Here is a 24,841-nt window from a genome sequence, read left to right as displayed (position 1 = left end):
GCTCGTTCCCGCTCGTGTCTCCGGGAGCTTATGGCACAGACGCAGTATGAGGTTTTCTCTTACTGCACCTGCGCAGTAAGCTCCCAGAGACGCGAGCGGCAGCGAGCAGTATTCATCTAGTTAAATCAATAATTAAACCGGCGGCAGGGAACGGAAGATCGGAGGAGGACGGCGTGGGACATGACAGCTGCAGGGGGCCAATAGAAGCCCCAGGTAAGTGTCAGTTTTTTGTTTTTATAACCCTCCACAGAACCCCTTTAACTGTAAAGGGGAGCTAATGCATGGGAGAAACATATAAGGAGAGATAATTCATGAGATAATCAGATAATGGCGCTGATTCACAAAGCTTTTATTTTGAATTATCTCACCTTACTTATTAACCTCACAATTTATCTTTCCTTAAATGACTAAGCTCATGATCTCTCTTTCTTTATTTAACTTAACTCATAATTTATCTCTGCTTAATTGACCTAACTCATGGTTTATCTCTCCTTATTTGACTTATCTCATGATATATCTATCCTTGGCCCATATACAATTAACTTTTTCTCCAGAGTTTTCTTCTAGGAGGTAATTTTTCATCTTCTATTTAAAATAACTTTCCAGCACTTTTCAACTGTAAAAGTAGGTGAAAAAGTACTATTAAAATTATTTTTAGTATTTTCCTGCTTTCTAGTGGCTTAAACGCATTTTATCGACATGTTTAAAAATATCACCTAGGAGAAAACTCAGGAGATAAAGGTTAATTGTATATGGGCCCTTATCTGTTTATCTCATGAATTATCTCTCCTGATTCGTTTATCTCATGCATTTGCTCTACTTATGCTGGGCATACACGGATGCAATTATGCGCCGGATCGAGCCGCTGGCTCGATACCGGCGCATCCCCGCTCGTCCGCGCGTGCGTGCGGATTGATTCCCGCTCGTCCCCGCCAGGGCTCCTTATCAGCCACTCGATTCCCCACTATAGTCCGTCGGCGGGGAATCTATCCGGCAGGTCATCGGACCTGTCGGATATTATCCATCGAGCCATCAGCGGCTCGATTGATAAGGAAAAGAAACTCTGTGTATGCCCAGCAGTACAGTGAAATTGAAAAATAAGTAAGCTCTGTGAATCAACCCCAAGGAGAAATAAAGCATGAGTTTAGTCAAATAAGGAGAGCTAAACCATGAGTTATGTCAGTTAAGATGGTAGATAAAAGAGATTGCAGTCATATCGCCGTGCACGGCAATATTACCCTTCCTTCCACCAGCAGAACCACAAGTTGCACTATTAGCTTGACCCGCAGGACCTGAGTAGCGTGAACGTTGCTATGATGGCGGTCATTCGAAATGTTTTACAGCAGTGACCGTCCCACTTCTTGACTACCGTGGGTTGCACTAATACTGTAAATTGCAGGACTGCTGGCAGAAGTAAGGGTAATATTGCCATGGGCTGTCTGTGCATGGCAATATTACTGCAATTTCATACATCATACAAGGAAAGATAAATCATGAGTTAAGTCAGTTAAAGAGAGATAAGTTGAGTTAAGTTAGATAAGGAAAGATAAATCATGAGTTAAGTCAGTTAAAGAGGGATAAGTTGTGAGTGAAGTTAGATAAGGAGAGATACATCATGAGTTAAAGGGGAACTGAAGAGAGAGGTATATGGAGGCTGTCATGTTTATTTCTTTTTAATCAATACCATTTGCCTGGCAGCCCTGCTGGTCTATTTCTCCGCAGTAGTATCTGATGAAAACCAGAAACAAGCATGCAGCTAGTCTTGTCAGATCAGACTTATAAGTCTGAACCACTGAAACACCTGATCTGCTGCATGCTTGTTCAGGGGCTATGGCTAATAGTATTAGAGGCAGAGGATCAGCAGGGCTGCCAGGCAACTGGTGTTGTCTAAAAGGAAATAAACATGACAGCCTCCATATACCTCTCTCTTCAGTTCCCCTTTAAGTCAGTTACAGAGAAATACATTAGGGTAGATTCATCAAGCTGCGCAGCTTAAAGCCAATGGGTACCGTTTAAAAAAAGATAAAGTCAGATACTCACCTAAGGAGAGGGAAGGCTCGGTCCTAATGAGCCTTCCCTCTCCTCTCCCGGTGCTCTTGGTGCTGCGCTGGCTCCCCCTTTCGCGTCCGCCGCCGCAGGGACTTCGGAGGTCTTCGGGAGCACTCGGGCTTTCGAAGACGGGCCGCTCCATACTACGTACGCGCGAGCGTGTCATAGAGGGCGCTCGCGCATGCGTAGTATGGAGCAGCCGCGTCATCGGGAGCCCGAGAGCTCCCGAAGGCTTCCGAAAGCTCCCTTCGGCATGCGGAAGTGGCAGTATTTGACCGAACTGGTCGAATACTGCCACGGGGGATCCTGCGCGGGACTGGGCACCGGGAGAGGAGAGGGAAGGCTCATTAGGACCGAGCCTTCTCTCTCCTTAGTTGAGTATCTGACTTTTTCTTTTTTTTAACGGTAAACATTCACTTTAACTACTTTCCGACCGATCCATGCCAATTGCTGTGAACGCGGCAGCAGCCACAGGACCACTCAACACCATTTGACGTGAAGTCCTGGGGGCGGAGATTGCAGGGGATTGTGCGCCCCGCTCCGTCATCAGCCTCCCAGCGCAATTGCTGCTAGGAGACTATTAGACGGCGAAACCGCCATCTATTTACATGGTAGCGCTGTACTGGGGACAGCCGTGTGACACGGCATAGGCTGAAGCCTATGACAGCCAATCGCTGTTGTTGGCTGGCGGGGAGAGGGTGGGTGGAAAAATAAATAAATAAAACACTGCACCAGCGAATACAGCCCAGCAACAGAATGCTCTGTTGGTGGGCAGAAAAGGAGGTGGGGGGGGGGGATCACTTGTGTGCTGAGTTGTACAGCTCTGCAGCGAGCCCTTCAAGCTGCAGTGGCCTAATTAGTAAAAAAAAATAGCCTGGTCACAAGGGGGAGTAAGCCTACGGTCCTTATGTGGTTGATGACAGGAACGTGAACTCAGCGCACGCTATGCTGTGGTAGTTCAGCTAGCATGCGCTGGTAAGTTACACTCGCTCCTTCTACCTATCGGTCACTCCACTAAACCCGCCCTAAGCCCCGGCAGGTCCAGTGGTTTTAATGGATTTAAAGCCATTGGACACGCTGGGGCTCAGGGCGGGTTCAGTAGAGCGGTCGTTAGGTAGAAGGAGCAAGCGTAACTTACCAGCGCACGGTAGCTGCACTACCATAGTATAGCATGCGCTGAGTTTGCACTCCTGTCATTAAGTTGCGCTGCTTTGGCAGCACAGCTTAATAAATCAACCCCATTGTGAGTTAAGAAGTAGGGTGAGATATCTCAGAGCAAAAGCTTTGTGAATCAACCCTATGATCTCTTTTATATACAGAAGTCAGTCTCTAGATACAATCAGGTATATACCTCCCACACTGCAATTATTAGACAATATGTTATATAGTCCATCAGTATGATCCTGTATATAGCCACCTGTGCACTCCACATGGTAAGCCTGAAGTCTAGCAGGTGAATAATATTTTCATCTCTTGCAGTATATGGCGATTGCAGACTAGTGTTATTCCTCTGCTGTAAACCCTTCTATCCTCCTGATTATAGAAACAAATTATCCTGCTGGAGGCATCTACTAATATATGTACCAAACAAGTTTAATTTGCTGAATGATTTAAGGAAGTTATATGTTTGTTCCCCTCTTTAAATCATTAGGCATGCTAGCAGGGGAAGATTAATGCTTTGTAATTATATTTAATTATACACTTCCAAGATAAAATGTATCATGTTCAGAGATTGCTTAATGCAATAAAATGACCCTTTGTAAGACTGTACTTTGTATATATTTACCAAAGCGAGGGTACACATTTAATATTAAAACAAACATGAAACTCTAACATGCGTGGGTTGCCAGAACGTCCTAAATTTAATGCGTCAGATACAAGCTGATATTGAACCACCATAAATGGAAGTGTTATCTGCAGAGAATGAAATGGTAAACACGCTCTGTACAGTAGCATCCATATAACATGTGACTTCTTGACAACGCCAGCGTGAGATAGGCTCCTCCTACTCAGGCCTGTGACGCATAGGGCAATATCAGCAGCTACACAGCCACTAGCAAGGAATGTACATGAAAGGGAATGACAGAACTGTGTGTAACATCAGTGACCGAGCAAAATTGCCTCCATCGAAACAAGACTATTTATGTTAAAGTAAACTTGAAGTGAGAGGAAACTGGAAGGTACCATTGGCCTTACAGATAGGCTACTTTTCGCTTTTACCCACGTGCCCCCCCCCCCCCCCCCCCAGCAAAGTTGCAGTGGCGGCAATCTGGAGGGCCTGTATATCCTTGCTCTAAAGGGAGGAGATGGCCTGGCGGAGGTGGCAGATAGAGGGTGGGGCTGGCACCAGCTCACATGCTGTAGCTCCACCCTACTTGCAACTGCGGCAGCATAATCTTGGTATTACGCAGTGCTGCGTGGTGCTGGAGGGGATCAAAGTGTTGTGATTTGACTGATACTTCGATCCACATAGGGGGACACTGTGATAGACCATATCTGGCAGCGCCCCTCTACAGCAAGCCCAAATGTTGCCCACACAATATTTATATTATGTGGCACAGCGGTGCAGGATGAAGCTGATAGCGATCAGAGTGTTGGTCATAGTCTGACACTTTGATCTGGACAGGATGACCGTGCCATCTAGTGGCAGCAAGTTTTACTATATCGGACTATATCTGACATTGGACCTATGGAGGAAAAGGCCGATGTCAGACATAGTCCAATATAGGATTGGCGAGGGTTAACCCATACTAAAAATTCAGATTAGGCGTTCTGACTCTGGTTGCATGCTTGTTGCATGTACGTCAAGCAACTTAGACTGTTGAAGCCAAAGATAATGATGACCACAAGAGAATTGGCATGAAAAAAAGAATACAGATGGCAGCCTCTATCCATATTGGTCTCTTCAGGTTTTCATCATTTTAAATGTGAATGGGCCTTGCTGCTAATGGGTCAGAAAAAAATGAGACATACTAAAAATGTTTCCCTATCTCACTTTTTGTCACTTAAAATTTAAATTGAAGTGACTTTAAAAAGTAATAATATGAAGATAGCAACTGTACTAACATTCTGTGTTATCCTGATACATCTCCTTGAGAGTATAGTGCTGCAATCTCATTTGGCAAACTCTGGGCAAAAATGTCTCTATAGTCACCAAGTAGTGAGGGGAAGCTCACCTTTCCCTCACTGTGTGAGGATACAGACTAGTGAGATGAAGGTGGACAAATACTTATTTCCGCTTCACAGATGCCCACACAGATGAGATTACAGCACTGTGTACTGCAAACTGGGACCATCCAATGCACTTGTGATCCAACACATTCCTGATTATTTGAAATATAAGTGTTATCCAGAAAGTAACAGTCATTTACTTGTATCTGCCATGCAATGTATTCTTTCTGTGTACTTTCACTTACATCTGTCAGGTTAATCTTTTCTCCCCTGCACTGCTTATCGAATGACTGCAGAACGCCAGTAACTGTTTGTTCAGCAGCATTAACAAGAAGTCACCCACAAATCCTCCAACTCATATGTGACCAGTGTGAAATTTCTACAACAAAGAGATTGAAAACCTTGTAAAAAGATATAGTTTATACCTTATCAATAAAAAGCCCCTTAACCACTTAAAGAGACTCTGAAGCGAGAATAAATCTCGCTTCAGAGCTCATAAATAGCAGGGGCACGTGTGCCCCTGCTAAACCGCCGCTATAGCGCGGCTTAACGGGGGTCCCTTCACCCCCAAAACGACCACTGCGACACTTGGTCGCAGATTTGGTCGTGATTTATTGCTTCCTGGAGGCAGGGCTAACTGCTGCAGCCCTGCCTCCAGTCGCGTCTGTCAGCAGCGCATCGCCGCCTCTCCCCCGCCCCTCTCAGTGAAGGAAGACTGAGAGGGGCGGGGGAGAGGCGGAGATACGCGCTGACAGACGCGCGTGGGGCAGGGCTGCAGCGGCTAGCCCTGCCCCAACCAGGAAGCGCTCCCCGGGTGTATCGAGGGGGATTTGGGGGTGAAGGGACCCCCGTTAAGCCGCGCTATAGCGGCGTTTTAGCAGGGGCACACGTGCCCCTGCTATTTATGAGGTCTGAAGCGAGATTTATTCTCGCTTCAGACTCTCTTTAAGGACCAGGCTCTTTTTGGCTGATCTGTGTTGCGTGGGCTCTTCAGCCCACAGCACAGATCAGATAACAGGCAGGGCGATCAGACTCCCCCCCCCCCCCCCCCTTTTTTTTTCACCACTAGGGGGATGTCCTCCTGGGGGGGTCTGATCGCCGCCGCTCTGTGTGGCCGAGCGGGGCTCCTCAAAGCCCCCCTCCGCAGCGATTTTCAGCCTCCCTCTCTTTCCCTCCTTCCTATGGGCGGTACAGGACAGCGATCCGTCCTGCACCGCCTCTGATAGGCTTCAGCCTATCAGATGCCGGCGATCCCCGGCCAATCAGAGGCCGGGGATCGCCGATCTCCTTTACGGCGCTGCTAAGCAGCAGCGCCGTGCGACGTAAACACCGTGGATTTCTTCCCTACGTGTTTACATTTATCGATCGGAGGCTCGCAGGCTGTTCACGAAGACACCCTCCGTGAACTGACATGGAAAGGCCGCTCGAAAGAGCGGCCGTTTCCATGGAAACACCACTGCAACCTGCCAACGCCTGTCGGCGTTAGGCAATCGGTAAGTGGTTAAAGAGGAACATTGAACTTCATCCTAATCAGTAGCCGATACCCCCTTTCCCATGAGAAATCTTTTTTCTTGAATAGATCATCTGGGGGGTCTTTATGGCTGATACTGAGGTGAAACCCCTCCCACCGTGTGATGTCAGGTCCTCACAGTTTCCTTTCTGTGAACCTTGTTGCATTGTGGGAACTGCCAAGCAACCAGTATGTCCCTCTGTGCATATGTATATCTATAAATAAAAAAAAACTTTAAGCCTATTGCATTGGTAGGGGGTGTGGTTATAGACAATAGCAGTTGGTGCTCTCTGTTTTTTGTAATGTCTGCCAGTAGTAAAGATGATGACATGCAGGCTGATTGTAGATCAAAGATGAACAAATTGCACAGCGCATATTAATCATTTCTTGATCTCTCTTCTATGTTTTAACTTCTCACTTTGCAATGTATTGATTTATTTTCCCCGTTCACTAAAGTTCCTCTTTAAACCACCAGCAAGCAAGAAAACACTCAAAAGAATTTTGAGATCTTCTCCTTTTACTTTTTTGGTAAATTTCAATTTCAAATTATCTCTTAGGAGAAAACTGCAGAGAAAAAGTTAGTTGAACAAGGACCCGTGTGTCTAAAATAAATTGAATAATATGTTTTCTTAATTGATTGACTGAAAACGCCTGTTACTCTATGGATGACGCATGTAGATGTGCTCAAACATCCCTAAAAAAAGAACTAAAGAGATTCAAAATGATGTATATGTATTGCAAAGTGGGGCTGCCGTGCCTCAATTGTAATTAAAAGACTATACCAATGAGGCAGAGGACAAGGATAACACAGAATGTGGGCACAGGGACCCCTGTACATGGGGTCATCTTAACCTCCTTAGTGGTAATCCAGAGTCAGGCTCGGGACAGAAATCGGTAATCCCGTGCCTGAGTGAGTCATATGCAGGAGCTACTGCAGATCTCTCTGTGTCATGTTTTTTTTCTTGTTTTTCTTGTTTTTGGGGTCTAAAAGCTTGTAAAAAAATTGCACGGCTTTTAGACCCTAAGTCTGGAAATAATCATCCCAGGGAGGTTTTAAGTTTACTACTTCCCTTCAGATTACATGAACTCCTACTGGGCATTTTATGTTTTGTCTTGGAAGGATCGAAACAAATTTTTTTCATTGTGTAGGTGACTTTAAATGAAACTATAGCTGAGCAACTATGAACGTTTTATACATACCTGGGGCTTCCTCCAGGCCCATGCGCACAGATCGCACCCACGCCGCCGTCCTCAGTCTTCTCTCTCTTCGGTACCGGGTCCCTTAACTTCAGTCAGTCGTGGCCAGTCTGTGCAAAAGAAGCCAGGGCAGAGGATCACTGAGCAGGAAAGGAATTATAAGAATTTCACCCCCCAGAAGTCGCATATTTAAGAAAACAAGTCAGTAGAGGCAACTTGCTTTCCATCCTTACAGGTTCCTTTTGATCTAAGCTTTGAAAAAGTATGTTTCTAATGAAGTTATTTTCCTCTCTTACAGGCCATGCAATGTTCAAGCTGACCTACCTCAATAACCATGATTACAAGCACTTGTACTTCGAATCCGATGCAGCTACTGTTAATGAGATTGTCCTAAAGGTTAGTCTGATGTTACTCCACATTTACAGTCTAAGGCTGAAGTCTGATTGGGTATGTTCAGTGCTGAAAATTGGATGGAGCGTATCAACCAACACTACACTGTTAACCAGATGAGGTAACATAAAAATATAATGTTTAAATATGGCTCAGAGTGTTCTGGCTACTAAACAGTATTGTGTAAGGAAAAAGCAGAACCCAGCTGCAAGCCAAAGCACTCAATGAGTCATATGATAGAAAAAATACAAAATATTTATTTATACAAACACTCTAAATACATCATAAAAACCAGATAATCGATACAAGAAATAGGCATGATGGTAAAAAGTAAACGGTCTGCGAGCCTGCTCAGCATGTAGCTAATATCAGCCTGTATAGTGCACTGTTCCTTCAACAAATATGTAGATAATCCCAAATCCTGGATTCAAAGTATACTGTGAAGAAAACTTTGCTTCATGTGACAAACAGATCCAGGCAAACAGGAATACATGTATGGGTTCCAGGAATATGCTCAAACAGCTTCCATCTATTGACATGCAACAACGTTAACTCTGGTGCAGACCAGATACTATCCGCTGCCAATAGTAACCAGAGATTGATATGAGGGACTACAAATGTCCAATCGCAACATCCAGGTCCCAGTATGGAAAAATACTAAGATGGAAAGCCATTGTAAACATGAAGCAGCACAATCCAAGAAGGCGGATAAACCAGCAGTATAGCTACCAATCCTGTAGTGATGTGGATCTCCGTTTGTCCGTATGTCCACAGAAAGGGACCGTAGTGTGTAAAGAGGGATAAAGTAGATCCAGATATAGGCTGTGAAGGAGCTAGGCTGTATAGCAACGGCTGTAACAGGCTTAAGTCAACCGGTTTCGCCGGGAATCCGGCTCTTCAGGACTCCAGGCCGCATAGATAATGCCATGTGTAGCCGCAGATGTGCCCCACGCCATAAATGGCTGTATTCCCGGAAGTGCGTCGGCCGCGCGTCATGGGAGGCGCGGCTTTTGCGTTCCAGGCAGCCCTGGCTGGTCAGAAATTCCCCGGAGCGCGCATGCCCAATGCACGCATCTGGGTATTCAACCAAGCGTGCGCAGACAGCAATGTATAGGCAAACCGCCGGGTGAGCACTTCGCCACCCGGCGGCGCCTAACTGTCTGCGCGCAGGTGTAGATGTCAGTCAGACCAGTCTTGTATGGCCCCTCCAAAGTGGGCCTCCTCCCTTCGTTTGTGTATTTTTTCTATCATATGACTCATTGAGTGCTTTGGCTTGCAGCTGGGTTCTGCTATGTTCAGTGCTGTCTGTCTGTTGCAGTGTGATTGTGTTGTAAGTATGAGCTCTACTGTTCTTTCACACAGCGAAATGTTTCTACCTTTTGAGACAACATCTCAGAGCTTGCTGTTTACACTTATACTTATTACCTATGAATTTTGTCTTACTACGGCTGTAGAGCAGTGATTGCAAACATGAATAGTATACCCAGTAGCAGAGGCGTATTTAGAGGGGTGCAGGCATGGCTTGTGCCATAGGCACCAAAGCACCATGGGCGCCATGGCTGCCTCCTCCTCCCTCGTGCTTCACCTTCATACTCTTATACTGCAGGACATCTCTCACTACTTCTACTTGGGGGGAGGGGGGGGGGTAATTATACTAGGGGGACAACTATCACCACCTATACTGAGGGAATCTTTGGGGGGTACTTATACTAGGGGAACCCTCTCACCTGTGGTGCATATGCTGGGGGTCAACTCTCAGCACTTATGCTAAAGAAGGCTACTTATACTGGGGAGACACCTCTAACTACATATACTGGTAGGGAAACCTAAACTGGGGGCTACCTTTACTGGGTGAACTACCTCTGGCTACCTATATTAGGCTGCTACCTCTGGTTACTTTTACTTGGGGGGCTAGCTCTAGCAAGCTATACTTGGGGGGGGGGGCTACTTATACAGGGAGGGGGTAAACTTGCCTAATTACCTTTGCTGAGAGGGCAGCCTAAACTGGTTGACTACCTATACTGAGAAGGCTACTTCAGGCTATCTATACTAGGGGGCAACCTCTGGCCATCTGGCTGCTTATACTGGGTGGCTACCTTAGGGGTGCAATTTCAGTGTTTGCCATAGGCGCTATATTACCCAGATATGCCCCTGCCCAGTAGGTAACCAGATGACCCCCTAACACCCCCTGTACCCTTAGTATAGATAGCCCGATGACATCCTACAGTATAGATGTTCCCCCTCCAGTATAGGTAACCAGAGAACTGTCCCGCTCCAGTATAGGCAGCCAGATGATTTCCCCATTACAGACAGCCAGATGATCTCCACAGTGTAGGTAGCCAAATAAGTGTAAGTAGCTAAATACATTACAGCTGTTAAATACATACAGCTGTATTCTATTGTATTTGCCTTCATTGCAGATTTAAAGAGAGTCTGAAGCGACTTTAAAAACAGCTTTTTAGCTTATATTCTACATGGGCATGTCTGCCCCTGCTAAAACGCCGCTCTCCTGCGGCTGAACGAGGGGTCTTTACCCTCCAAATCCCCTCTGTGGTGTCCATATACAGTGCATATGGATATATACAGACTTTTACCAATACTGGCCCCACTTTACTGAACCTCAGTGAGTCAACCCCATTGTCCTATTACTCCTGTAAGCTGAAAAAACATCAGTTGGTTTTAGTGAACTCCGTCTCCCAGCTTTAGGACCAGATAAAAACCACAGCGCAAGCAGGATGTAATTTCCTTACTCTCATACCCGTGTCACATTGCCGCAATGAAATATAGAAGAAAAAACAGTTGTGCATATAATTTTGACAGAGTGAAAGCCAAGGATAATCCAGAAAGTCTGACTTGCCACTGGACTTCCTGTTAAACAGTCTGAACTATCCTCCCATGCCAACCACACCAGTAAGCCAACCCCTACTTTACATCAAGGCCTAAAACTGGGTTGGGTGAAGAGGAGAGATGGGGCTAATCTCAGTCTCAGCTAAGTTTATAACTAGATTCTCATCCAGCAGTGCGGTACTACTAGGGTTTAGGCAAGCACCATCAGGAGCTGCATAATATGAAGCCTTAGCCGCTAGTCCGGTATATTTGTCTCCATTACGGAATCTCTTTAAAAATAAAAATGTTTGGCTTTTTGTGATCCTGTTTCACTGACTTAAAGAGAACCTGTACTGAGTAAAATTATTTAAAATAAACACATGAGGTAACTTAAAATGAACATTAAATAGTTACCTTGCCATCAGTTCCTCTCAGAAGCTCACCATTTTCTTCTGACAGTGATCCCTTCCAGTTCTGACAACATTTTGTCAGAATTGAAATATATCAGTTGCTGTCAGTTATTTATCAGTTGCTGTCAGTTATAGCTGAGTGGACAACTGATATGCCCGGTAATGTCCATGTTTCCCTATGGCTCAAGTGGACGATGTTGCAGTTTAACAGTGTGCTGACCAGAAAGCGGTTATGGGGTAATAGCCAGTTTCAAAATGGAGGACGGAGAATTCCATTGATCACAATGGACATACAGGACGCAGGAGAGGAGAAAGAGATTGAGGAGTAGACTACACGGGAGGTAAGTATGACTTGTGTATGCTTATTTTGACTTTTAATTTTCAGTTCAGGTTTTCTTTAAAACAAGCTTATAGCCAGTGGAGTCAGGACACTTGAGTTGAGTTGTAATGTGTCAGTAATCCTGAAAGTATTAAATGCAGAGAGAGGAGAGAGTCACCTCGGGAAATGGTGGTGCCAATGGTTTGGGTAAAGGCACAGAGAACCCAGAAAAGCATTCTGTATCCTTTTATCTTCCTAATGAAGATACCTATGACTAACCTTCCTAATTTACACCTTCTTCACTCCCCTCTGGTCAACTTTGCTTGCTGCAATCTTCAGGTATGCATATCCAAGCAGGGAAATCAAAACAAAGCACTGTCAGTTGGAAACTGTGTGGAAGGGTGAGCTATGCACCCTAAGAAGAAAGCACAGAAACAACGGGAGCCAAATGGTGCAGTAAGTCACAAAGTATATGAAAATTAAAATTAGGCGAAATGAATACTCACAAAGGCAGGTTGCATAGGGAGCAACCAACCACTGGAAGAATGTATAGATGCACAAACCCGACTCCACTCGGGTACCCAGAGCGGGTGGTGATGGTCGCACTCTAGTAAGGTCCTAGTGTATAGCATCAGCTACATGATGACCACCATTACAAGGAGAGAAACAAGTATAAAAGGGGGTAAGAGGCACCCAGGAGTATATAAAACGGAGTCAAAAACAAAAAAAGAGAGAAAAGGGTTACCTCAATGACGACAAATTCATATATATATATATATATATATATATATATATATACAAGACAAGACAAGACAAATAACATTTATATTGCGCTTTTCTCCTTGCGGACTCAAAGCGCCAGAGCAGAGCAGCAGCCACTAGGGCGCGCTCTATTGGCAGTAGCAGTGTAAGGGAGACTTGCCAAAGGTCTCCTACTGAATTAGTGCTGGCTTACTGAACAGGCAGAGCCGAGATTCGAACCCTGGTCTCCTGTGTCAGAGGCAGAGCCCTTAACCATTACACCATCAGCCAACTGCATATATATATATATATATATATATATATATATATATATATATATATATATATATATATATATATATATATATAATTTTTAAAAGGAAAGGCAACACATTTCTTGGGTCTCTGCCCACTTCCTCAGGCCAAATAAAATGCTGAAGGGTTTCAAAAGCCACTTGCAGAGTGCCTCTCTCTTTATTTGTTTTTAACTCCTGGGTGCCTCTTATCCTCTGTGGCTGGGAGATCTTTTTAACTGACGCAAGAAGTTGTTTGCTTTGGCTACATATAAACAAAGCCCCAAGTCCAAAATATCCCCCCTGCCAATAAGAGCAGAGCTTTTGCTATGTATAGATTCAGTCAAGTGCCCAGTCCAGTAGCACTAGAACAACCTGCTTCACCAGCAGCAGCTAAACAATGGCACCCTCTATACTGCTGTCTATGTCATTTTCCATGCACTGAACCTTTAATTATTTGGTGCTTTTCTTAGTGTGGTTAGCATGTAGTGCATACTAGAGGAGAGGGCAGCAGTGATGTGTGCACAAGGCTGCAGGCTGATCAAGGTCTGGGTTACAGATACTCCCAGTGTCTTCACCTCATGTTTGGATTCCTCACAGCCTGTCAGTTTGCCGAGAGTCCGCAGCACTGTGATACGCTATGTGTCAGGGCTCTTCACTGGTAATGTGAGCCAAGCACATCATGTGTGTACACTGAGTACAAGATAATTAGCAACAGATCTAATCGAATGGTTAATTGCAGCTTTTAGATGCACTGAACAGATATTAATAGCCGGCATAAAGCAGACTTCATTATCTGCGGAGTTAAGTGCTGCCATTTCAATTTGGATATAGCGGTAATGAGCACACCTTGTTAATTTAACCACTTCCCACGTGCAACGCGTTCGCTCGGCAATATGTTTCAGTCCACTATAGACACAACAGTGTCGATTAGCGCCACTATGCCATCAATTTGTAGGCAGAAGTGTAATTAGTGTTTTGGGTGGTGTATAGATGGCACGACGAGCTTTAATACTGGAAGTCGATTTAGTTTGTTCTTCTGCTGATGTACTGAAGAGAGGACGGAAGACGCATCGCCTAGCGCTGAGAATTCATTAGCTGCTATCGCTGACACAACAGCAGCAGGTGACAGTTCTGGAAAACAATGAATATGAATAGTATCACTGACTGGGTGACAGCGAGAAACAAACTATGAGAACGTTTTATATGTGAGCAGAACAGCTACTGGTGCAGTTTGTGATGCTGTCACTGAGGGTATCGGCAGACAAGTTCCAAAACTCTCACTTCCGATGTTGCGAGTGGCTATTTTGGAGTGTAACTACAAGCAAAAGTTTTAGTATAGTTTTTGGTAATACGAAAAGGGATTAGTAGTAGTGTTGGTGTTCAGATTTGGGATGCTGCATTCAGACACCCCGAATTATGCTGAACAGCCCACTTATGCACCCAAGCTAGTGGACAGGGTCACGGGGAGGTCACTTGCCCCGTGTGTCACATGACCAAGCCAGAAGGAGGAAGCATCACATCACACGCCACATGAAGGCCGGCACCTAGTCCACTAGCTTTGGTTCTGAAATGTGGTGTTTGGCATAATTCAGGTTTTACGAATGCAGGATCGTGAAATCGAGAAACCACTAATTACAAGTGTTTAGAGGGTTACTCTGACAGGAAATGCTATAGATCTCTCCAACAGAGACAGCAGCAACAGTATAAGCCATGACTGGAGTAGTATAATGGCTTCCAGTACAATTAGTACAATAATGATATTCTGGACTTTTTTTTTGGTTAAAGATAAAGTTACATCTTTTACTTTTTTTGCTGCAGTCTTGATGATCATTATTGTCTGTTAATTAGAAAGTCTCAACACATTATGCAATGCTGTGTTAAGTCTCTTTCATGTGAACACCCAAGCAGTGCATTTAGCTCGCCCTTAGCTGCCCAATTGCCGTAAGCATCTTCCAGTTTCAAAATAAAGCAACCAAGTGGGAGATATTGTAAGCACACATGCCAGCAGTTGACACGCAGTGCGGCTACTGTCCAGTTAAAGAGTGTTGCAGGTCATATCTAGCGGGTGGCTGACGCCTGTTCAAAGGTGAGACCACTGCCAGTGTTTGATACTTACAGCCAGTTGTAAGCACCCAACAAAGAAACAAGAGTGGCTGACAAGTAGAAAATTGTAATTTCCAAAGTGAAAAATAGTCAGAGTGAATCTTGCTATGAGCTTCAATGAAGTAAAAAGATCCGGGCACCAGTAGTGTTGCAATTCCACTTGTTTATTTCATCCCCACCCGACAGAACATACAGCAGGGCTAGTCTGACAGCTGTTTCGCAAGCTCAACGCTCGCTTCCTTTTTTTTTACCAATTGCAGCAACGGGTGATTTCTGTATTAAACAGGAAAAAACATTGTAGCACCTTCAGTTTGTGCCATTTTTTTGTTCCTGTCAATGCAAATATATAGTTAGCATTACACTCTTTTCCACCCCTCCTCTCCCTTATTAACTAGTGGCACACAAGGTACCTGGGCTGAACTAACTCCTGCCTTCCTATGGCACAGTCTTAGAGTTCTTTGCAATGGCAGAAAATTGCCATGGCAGTTTTTCAGGAGGGGCGTGGCTAAACAACAAAACCTGTATTTTTGAAATAGGTCATTTAATTATGCTACTCTATTATAACTGTAATGTGCTGACCGACAGCATGGAATTTATTTTTGCACATTAGGACCTCTTTAAGGTGCAAAGAGGCACAATACTAGTTCCACATTGTATCTTTTTTTTTTTTTTTTTTTTACTAGAATAGCTTTGTAACGTTGTTTTGGTGACACCCATCAAAGTTCCCCTTTGAGTTTATTTCCTGCAGCTCAGTGTTGTGTCCCGGGGGGCCAGGAGCAAGGAGAAATTTCTACAATAAGAACTCAGGCAGTAGTAGATATCAGACTCTTCTCTGTTTTTTCTAAAGCAAGAAAGAAGTTTTGGCTGTACTGTTATCTGTACAGGTAGTCCCCGGTTAACAAACGAGATGGGGACTGTAGGTTTGTTCTTAACCTGAATCCATTCTTAAGTTGGAACACAGTGCCATCTCTGTCCCCTTTGCCTCCAGTGTCCCCTTCTGTGTCATCTCTGTCCCCCTCTGTATCTCCTTGGTCTCCCTTGTGCCTCAATTGTGCTACCTTGTACCTCCCTTGTGACTCCATTGGGCCACCTTGTTTTTCCCTTGTGTCACCTTATATCCCCTTGTGCCTCCTATGTCCAGCGGTGCCTTGTGTCACGAGGCGCTGACATGACATACTGCGCAAGCGTAGCACAGTACAGTATATGCGGGTCAGAGGGTGCCGTCCTGCTTTCCGAGATGGGGGTTTTTGCAGAGAGATGGTGGGTGTTGCCGGGACATGGGAGATGCATCTTAGCACCTCCCCGCACACGAAGCGTCTATTTGTCAATATACAGTACAGTACTTAGCAATAGCATTTCAAGTCAGCATGGCCCGGAACCCCCTGATGATGTAATTGCAACGGGGCGGAGCAATCGCAGAGACGTTCATATCAGCGGGTCTTTCGTAAGTCGGGGACCACCTGTACACACATTAGAATTTGGTCACCCAAAATGATCATTCATGATGTTTTTTAATCACAATTGACCACTGTTCCTACTAGAGCTCTGTGTCTTTCTTCCTCTCCTTTCTATATATCCTCAACTGTCACCCAAAATGGTCAGGAATGAATGTTTTGGGCAACAGGAATTTAAAGTGTGAATATAGCTTAGCTCTCCAGTATCTGGCAAATGACGAAATATCACTGTGGACTGATCCTCTCAGCTAATATGATTCTAATATATGTGTTAACACAAAGTCGGTACGGTAGTTTGCTGAAGATCAGCTGTATGTGATTGAGGTCAGTGATCAACACTGTCTTCCCTTCTCACCCTTTTGCTACACATGAGAGATTTGTATTTGCTGGTTGTTTATTCTGTGTTTTATGCAAAATTTGTATAACCAACTTGTTTTTTTTTCATTTCTCTCTCTCCTGTGAAGGTTAATTACATTCTAGAGTCACGAGCTAGTACGGCGCGGGCTGATTATTTTGCTCAAAAACAGAGAAAATTGACAAGAAGAACCAGTTTCAGCTTTCAGAAAGAGAAGAAACCTGGTTAAAGCGGTGGGGCTGCAGCATTAGGTGAACAACTAGGACCTCCAAGACCGCTGGCAAGAGCGCCTTCGGCATCCGAGTCTAGAAAGACAAAGCGCAGAGACCCGGGTGAATTGTTGCTTCGAGGATCTTACCCCAAACCAGTATCATCATTTCCATGTACAGATGATTTACGTGTGCAACAACGTTTATGATATCCTTATTATTATTTTGACTTTTTATTGAAGCCTGTTGCCATCTGGAAGCAGTGAACAGACTTTGCCCATTCCTGTGACCCTGTTAATTTTAACGCAAAGTACCACAGCGTAGTGGGCAACAGAGAGTACGCTATGTAAAGAATAAATAGTCTTATGTGTGAAGAACATCTCGTGGAAGACCCCCGGTAGAGCCATTAATGATGGTCGTAAGAAGCATGGCAGTTGTTTATATTCCTACGAGGGATAATTTGCACAACCCTTTCACCTCTCTATACAGAACGGGGTTGTGTGAATTTTGATTTTGCCTGATTGAGCTTTTTAAAATAAAGACATTAAAAACTGACTTGTGTCTGTAATTCTATGTTCATACGAGAAGTATGATGATGTGTCAGAAGCTGGGATGTTCCTTCCTGTTTGGCAGAGTGGGGGGCAGGGAGACTGTTTTTTTGGTTAGAATTCAGATCCTCTGGCTAACCTACTTTATGAATCTAGCACACGGGTTGAACTCCAGTCCTCAAGGTGTCAGATCCATGCCAGTGCTAGGGGTGGACAGAGAAATGGAGAAATGTGTTCTACTTGTCGAGCCACGCCTTTTCTGATTTAGTCTCATCAATTAATTTGAGTTGTGCCAAAAATGAGTGAGGATCTCGGCCCTTGAGGACTGGAGTTCAACATCCCTGATCTAGAGCATTTATGGAGATCACATGTTCTGACTTTCCTACTCTTCATACTTTTTTCTGGACAGGTAAAGCATACGTTCAACCTGCACATCCTTGGTTTATGTCAAAGGAAGTAAGCTGGAGTGCTCAAGTCAAATTTGTGTGGTGATCATTGACCACACCCGCTTACAGTCATTAAATAATGCAACACAGCTGGCACTTCCTCAGATTTCATAAACTTTATGCATGCAGACATCAAATGTCACAAATGTACTATCTCTACTAAAATTGGTCCTGTGGCCAGCTGTTTATATAGTGAGGCACGTGCGAATTATAAATCTTGCTACCAATGGTCAACCATCACCAGACGAGTGTCCACTTATCTATCTACCAATACCACCTGAGTAGACATGGTGACTGTTTGCCAGCAAGCATAGCTTAGTAGGGAGGAAGAGGCGAGCACAATTTTAGATGGAGGCCAAAGTCTTAACTCATAAACAGATGGACACAGGTTTATGTTAACATTGAAGAACAATATACCTCCAATACTTGAAGAATACTTTAAAAATGAATCATGATGATGCATTTCATAAAGAAAAGTACCTTCCCTGTTCTGACTCAGCAGTGATGTAGTGACAGCACCACACTGCTTAGCTGCACAAGTTTACAGGACGATGGACAAATTCAGCTGTCTCCAGGGTTACAGGAGCATAACTAACTACTGTCAGGGGCACTACTCTCTGCTGTCTATCTTAGAGGCACCATAATGGCATATAGTAAAATATAGTAAATGATTCAGTATACTCACTTTTACGTCAAAGAAAACCTGAACTGAAAATTAAAACTCAAAATAACCACACACAGGTCATACTTACCACCTGCATAGTCTGCTCATCAATCTCTCTCTCCTGTCCTGCATCCTGTTTCTCCACTGTGATCAATGGAATGCTACATCCTCCATTTTGAAAATAGCCATTACCCCATAACAGCTTTCTGGTCAGCACACTGTTAAACTGTAACATCACCCACTTGAGTCATAGGTAAACATGGACATTACCTCGCACATCAGTTGTCCTCTCAGCTATCTGACAGCAACTGATATATAACTGACAGCAATTGATATTGCAGTTCTGACAAAATGTCAGAACTGACCGGACTCTTTCACTTCCTCTCCACCCCATTTAGCCATTGCTGAATGAAGATGACAGCCCCAAACTATTGTTTTCTCTCTGCCTCCTTTTCCACGACTACAGCCATAGAGGAGTGTGGTGGCAAGTAAAGTTTAAACGACTGGCAGAAAGGAGCAGCCAATGCCTGATGGAAGAGGGAGGGGCCTGGAAGCTGCGATTGGGTGAGGCTGTTCCAGGCTTCCAATCCCAGTGGAGTATGAGTTAATCTATGTCTCGTGCGCTCACTTCGTACAATATAAACAGTTACTTCACATATATGACAAATAATGATCCCAAGTAGCATTCAATATTACAAAAAATCCTTTCTAAAGTCCAATGACTAATTTACGTGTCCATGGATCGCTGCACCAATCATCAAGCATCAGATGTGTATAGCAATGTTCCTTTAAGATGCTGCGCTCACATGTACTTGAAATCTTCTTACAGTTGTGTCACTCAAACGAAAAAAGAAATAAAACCATAGCGTAATACTGTATTATAACAGTGCCACATCCCTCACACCCAGTGCCAGGAATTGATTGTGAAATCTGCCCAAGTATCCACCAAAGTTCACCAGGTCACACAGGTCCTCACCATGTGCTGTAGCCGCCAACCACAGACAGCAAAACTAGCGCCTCCACAATTTTAGACCATGTGCGTTCCCTCAAATTTAGCACCACCACCAGCATACGTGGCCTCTCACTTTCTGCTTTGCTGTCCAGATTATAAGACAGCAACTGCACTCAAACACCCAGCGGGTCTTTCTCAGCCAGCCTCAAGTAGATAATTCCGTAGGAACAGAAGCTTCACATCAGCCTAATAACTGAAAAGCTCCACATAGTGTAAAACCATCCACTTTAATAAAATAAATAAAAGTAGTGCACTCACAAGTTTCCAATAAAATCAAGCATGTCAATATAATCCTCCACGCCAGCTCTGTCCGCCCGTAGCTCCGCCCTACGCGTTTCGTGCATGCGCACTCATCGGGGCTGATGAGTGCGCATGCATGAAACGCGTAGGGCGGAGCTACGGGCGGACAGAGCTGGCGTGGAGGATTATATTGACATGCTTGATTTTATTGGAAACTTGTGAGTGCACTACTTTTATTTATTTTATTAAAGTGGATGGTTTTACACTATGTGGAGCTTTTCAGTTATTAGGCTGATGTGAAGCTTCTGTTCCTACGGAATTATCTACTTGAGGCTGGCTGAGAAAGACCCGCTGGGTGTTTGAGTGCAGTTGCTGTCTTATAATCTGGACAGCAAAGCAGAAGGTGAGAGGCCACGTATGCTGGTGGTGGTGCTAAATTTGAGGGAACGCACATGGTCTAAAATTGTGGAGGCGCTAGTTTTGCTGTCTGTGGTTGGCGGCTACAGCACATGGTGAGGACCTGTGTGACCTGGTGAACTTTGGTGGATACTTGGGCAGATTTCACAATCAATTCCTGGCACTGGTTGTGAGGGATGTGGCACTGTTATAATACAGTATTACGCTATGGTTTTATTTCTTTTTTTCGTTTGAGTGACACAACTGTAAGAAGATTTTAAGTACATGTGAGCGCAGCATCTTAAAGGAACAATCCCAGTGGAGTGCTGACAACTCTGCATGGAGGGAGAAAAAGAAGAGAGGAAACTAAATCCGTCCTTGCATCGGCGGGCCTGGATGAAAAAGCTAGACTGGCCGTAGTTTGCCCACCACTGGTCTAGGCTGTTCAGCAATTCAGAATTCTCCCAGGGCATTCTGGATTTTGTTCCTACCGACTTCTACTGGCTTTAGAACACTGAGTATGCAAACATTCCGCAGAGCTGCATCCGACAGCAGGAAAGATGTCACCGCCTGTGTAAATTTCAGAATGTAAATGGGCACTAGGCAAACACTGACTAAATCATTTATAAAGAAACCCATATATGTAAAATCGTGTGTGTGTGTGTGTGTAACCATGTAATGTAAGGAGAAAGAGTAAAGCGGGGTGTATGCAACAATGAAGCAAGTTTAATCAATATTAATTTATAAAAGTATGAAAGTTTATTTAATTAATCCACAAATCAATATCTCTAAAAACAAGACCCCATATAGGACGGCCGTCCGCCACACTGCAACCAACTCGTGCACACAACATGCAACCTAGTACTGATCACCTAGTGTGATCCAGGGCCCTGATCTAACAGTAACCTGGTTCAATCCACAGTGGCCAAAGGGCTAAATATGCATATATGTTCCAAATGTACAGCCTCAGTGAAGCAACAGTTCATCGTTAGACAGAGGCAAAAGATGATGAGCAACACACTGGGTGGAAAGAAAACTGGATATATGCGTATGCGGAGGATAGACAAGCACAGGGCCAAAGCCAAAGCAAAGGCATGCAGGATTCATGCAGCAATCCATGCAGCAGCATACAGGATGAACTATGTTCAGGACAACAACACAGGTGTGACAGAATCCATATACTGTACCACTCCAGGTGATGATACGATTGGCCAGATGGACAGCGTGTTTGTGATCCAAGGCCTAGTGTAGATCAGGCTTCAGGCAGAGAAGTTCAGTCGTGCAAGCCAGGGGCTGGATAATGTCCATGGCCGAGTCCGAGTTGGACCTCAATACCCCCAGCGGGGTGTGCAGATGATCCGGCAGGTATGCATGCTGTCAGCCGAGCGGTATCCGTCCCTATAGCGTCAGTCTCATGGAGGAATCAGCGCTGGCCAGCGTGGGATCAAGTGCTGGTGGGGAGCTGGGCATGCCAAAGCTCCAACCAGCCCCAGTTGGACGCACCAGGTTCGGCGGAGGGAAGGGTGGCAGGCCGGTATAGGGGTCAGAAGGCAGGCTCGCCGGGATAACCCGACATGTTTCGCCGGCAACTTCCGGCTTTCTCAAGGGGGCGTGGCTGAACATCGAGCACCGACTTCCTGCTCTAAATACACGCACACCAGCCAATCACACTGGTGCCTACGTGTAACGCCGCCCTCCTCCCAAAAGGTGCGCTAATAGAGAGGTAATGCAGCGGCTGAACAGCCGCGCATAAAAAGCCTCTCAAAACAAATTTATAGAAAAATATAGAAATGCACATGTAAAAAGATGAGAAATATATGTGTGCAATGCCACCAATTGGGAGGGACGGAGCGGAACAAGAAGGCAGCATAGACAATAAATCAGGGGATACAGCGACACAGTAATGAAAAAAAAAAAAAAAAAAAAAAAAAAAAAAGGGAAACCAAAAGAATCTATATATTGAGCATCAGTAAATATTTGTAAACAACTGTGGTTTTCAGGTATCATATGAAAGAGGAAAAAATACTCATTGTAAAGAACACCCAAATGGATGTGCAATCCAAAGGCTGGGAATGGGGGTAAAAAGAGAAGGGACATTCAGGCCCAACCGATCCCCCCCAAAAAAGTGTAAACTTTTTACGTCTGTTTGTATTATTTATAGGTAGATCTAAGACCGTCATCCTGCAAGGGGCAGCCCAGGAGACCGAGCAAGGCAGGCGGAGACAAACAACTCCGCAGGCGCAAATCGCACAGGGACCAATAAAAGCACCAGAAATCAAACAAGCAGAGGAAATCATACGGGCAAAAAAGCCGCGTACCCAACCGAGTCATTCAGGCCCGGGTGGTCGGTGGCTCTCAGTTCAAAAATCCACCGTGACTCTTTTTGCAAGAGGAGGCGATCATAGTCACCTCCCCTAATCGTCAAGTGTATGCGATCTAGACCAACAAAACGGAGACCACGGGCATCCCCATTATGATAAGATCTAAAATGGCGGGCAACCGGAGTGGTGGAAGTGACACTTTTAATACTAGCAACATGCTCGCCGATCCGGTCCCTAAAGTCCCGTTTCGTTTTTCCAATATAGAAAGCGCCACAAGGGCACAACAATAGGTACACCACCAAAGGTGTACTACAATTCACATAGTGTTGCAACTTCCACCTGCATCCGTTGGGGAGCATAACCTCTTTCCCAACCTGCAGGTATTGGCAAGTGACACAACCACCACATCCGTACGTGCCCGCCACAATACAGTGAGGTCTTTTGTTGGTACTCCCGGGGAAATGACTTCTTACAAGGACGTCCCGTAAGGACGGGGCACGTCTACATGCTATCCTGGGTTCCTCAGGAACCAGGGAACAAAGTTTAGGGTCATTAGTCAGGATATACCAATGTTTTTTCAGGATACCCATGATCTCCCCATGCTGGGCCGAATAACGCACACACAGACGGACAAGACTGTCAGTTCCCCTAGGGGTCTGTCTCTTTGATAATCTATCATCTACCCTTACAGATTTGGCCCTGTTGTACGCCCTCCTCAGAAGGTGGTCTGGATAACAACGCTGTCTGAAGCGCGCACGCAAATCAATGGCCTCTCTCTCAAAAGCAGTTGAATCAGAGCAATTGCGTCTGACCCGGAGGTACTGACCCACAGGGATCCCACGTATGGTGTGCCCGGGATGGAAACTATCCGCCCTGAGTAGGGCATTAGTGGCCGTCTCCTTCCTGTAGAGAGTCGTCACCAGGCGGCCCTGTTCGCCTATGGAAATAGCAATATCCAAAAACGGAATGCTGACCGTATTAAATTGTAAAGTAAAACGTAAATTGCGATCATTGGTGTTAAGACACCCAACGAAATGCTTCAAAACGTCGGCCGTGCTGGTCCAGACGATAAAGATGTCATCTATGTACCTGTGCCACATCAATACGTGGCACAGGTACATAGAGAGTCCGTCGTCGGAAAAAATAGCCCGCTCCCACTCCCCCAGGTACAGGTTAGCGTACGACGGAGCACAGGTCGTGCCCATCGCCGCACCCTGCACCTGGATGTAGTGTACATCCTCAAACACAAAAATATTGTTGAGTAATAAAAATCTGAGCAAATCCGTCAAAAAGATGTTATGGGCCGCCTGGTGTAAATCCAACTCACCCAGGAAGGTTGCCACTGCCTGAATGCCCAAATCATGTGGGATACTAGAGTATAGGGCCTCCACGTCCAGAGCCACCAATAGAGACCCGGGGGGAACACAAACATCCTCCAGGGTTCTCAATAGGTGCATAGTGTCTTTGGTGTATGAAGGCAAAGCCTGAACATGAGGCTGTAAGTGCCTATCAATATAGACACTGACTTTTTCAGTCAGTGAACCCCTACTAGACACAATTGGGCGACCCGGGGGCGGTCTACACTTTTTATGAATCTTAGGCAGTGCATAAAATGTTGGGGTGATAGGATGCAGCACCTTCAAAAAGCGACTAACATCCTCCCCAATCACCTGTTTAGATACTGCATCATCAATAATGCAGAATAATTGTTTTTGACACCTGGTGACTCTGGACGGGGAGACCCGCACGTAGCACTCGCTATTATTCAAAATAGTCAAGCACATGTCCCTGTAAGCCAGCACCTCCATCAGGACCACGTTCCCTCCCTTGTCGGAGGGTTTAATGATCCATTTGGTCTGAGACTTCAATTCCTCCAATGCCAACAATTCAGAGTCTGTCAGATTACTTTGAGATCCCCCTCTAGTGGATAGACGGAGGATGTCTCTTTCCACAACTGTCACAAAGGTCTTTAGGCTGGGACTGACCGAAAGAGGCGGGAAGCGCTGTGACCGATTCCGTAACTCCAGAGCCCCCAGGGACGGTTGATGGTCCAGCGGGACGGCCAGAGGGAGACCAGAAAAGTTGGTCTCCCCCGGATGCCCCGACAGCTCGCCATCCTGGAGGTCACACAGGTCTGCTAGGGCCTGTCTGTCCTGGTCTGACAGTGTGAGCCACGGTACCGAT

At 45.2% G+C, this 24,841-nt stretch overlaps 1 protein-coding gene across 1 annotated transcript in view; it reads left to right on the top strand.

Moving 5' to 3' along the window:
* MAPKAP1 (MAPK associated protein 1) overlaps positions 1 to 17,585 on the top strand; it is a 245,109-nt gene extending 227,524 nt beyond the window's left edge. Inside the window, exons 10-11 of the mRNA XM_068247952.1 lie at positions 8,226 to 8,323; positions 16,931 to 17,585. Of these exons, the coding sequence (XP_068104053.1) occupies positions 8,226 to 8,323; positions 16,931 to 17,050 (218 nt within the window). The 3' untranslated portion in view covers positions 17,051 to 17,585. The remainder of the gene's footprint in view (positions 1 to 8,225; positions 8,324 to 16,930) is intronic.
* Positions 17,586 to 24,841: the final 7,256 nt, after the last annotated feature.

The sequence above is a fragment of the Hyperolius riggenbachi genome, chromosome 8, assembly GCF_040937935.1.
Source record: "Hyperolius riggenbachi isolate aHypRig1 chromosome 8, aHypRig1.pri, whole genome shotgun sequence".
Lineage (NCBI taxonomy): Eukaryota > Metazoa > Chordata > Amphibia > Anura > Hyperoliidae > Hyperolius > Hyperolius riggenbachi.
Note: the sequence above shows the minus strand (reverse complement) of the source record. Positions and strands in the feature narration are given on the sequence as shown.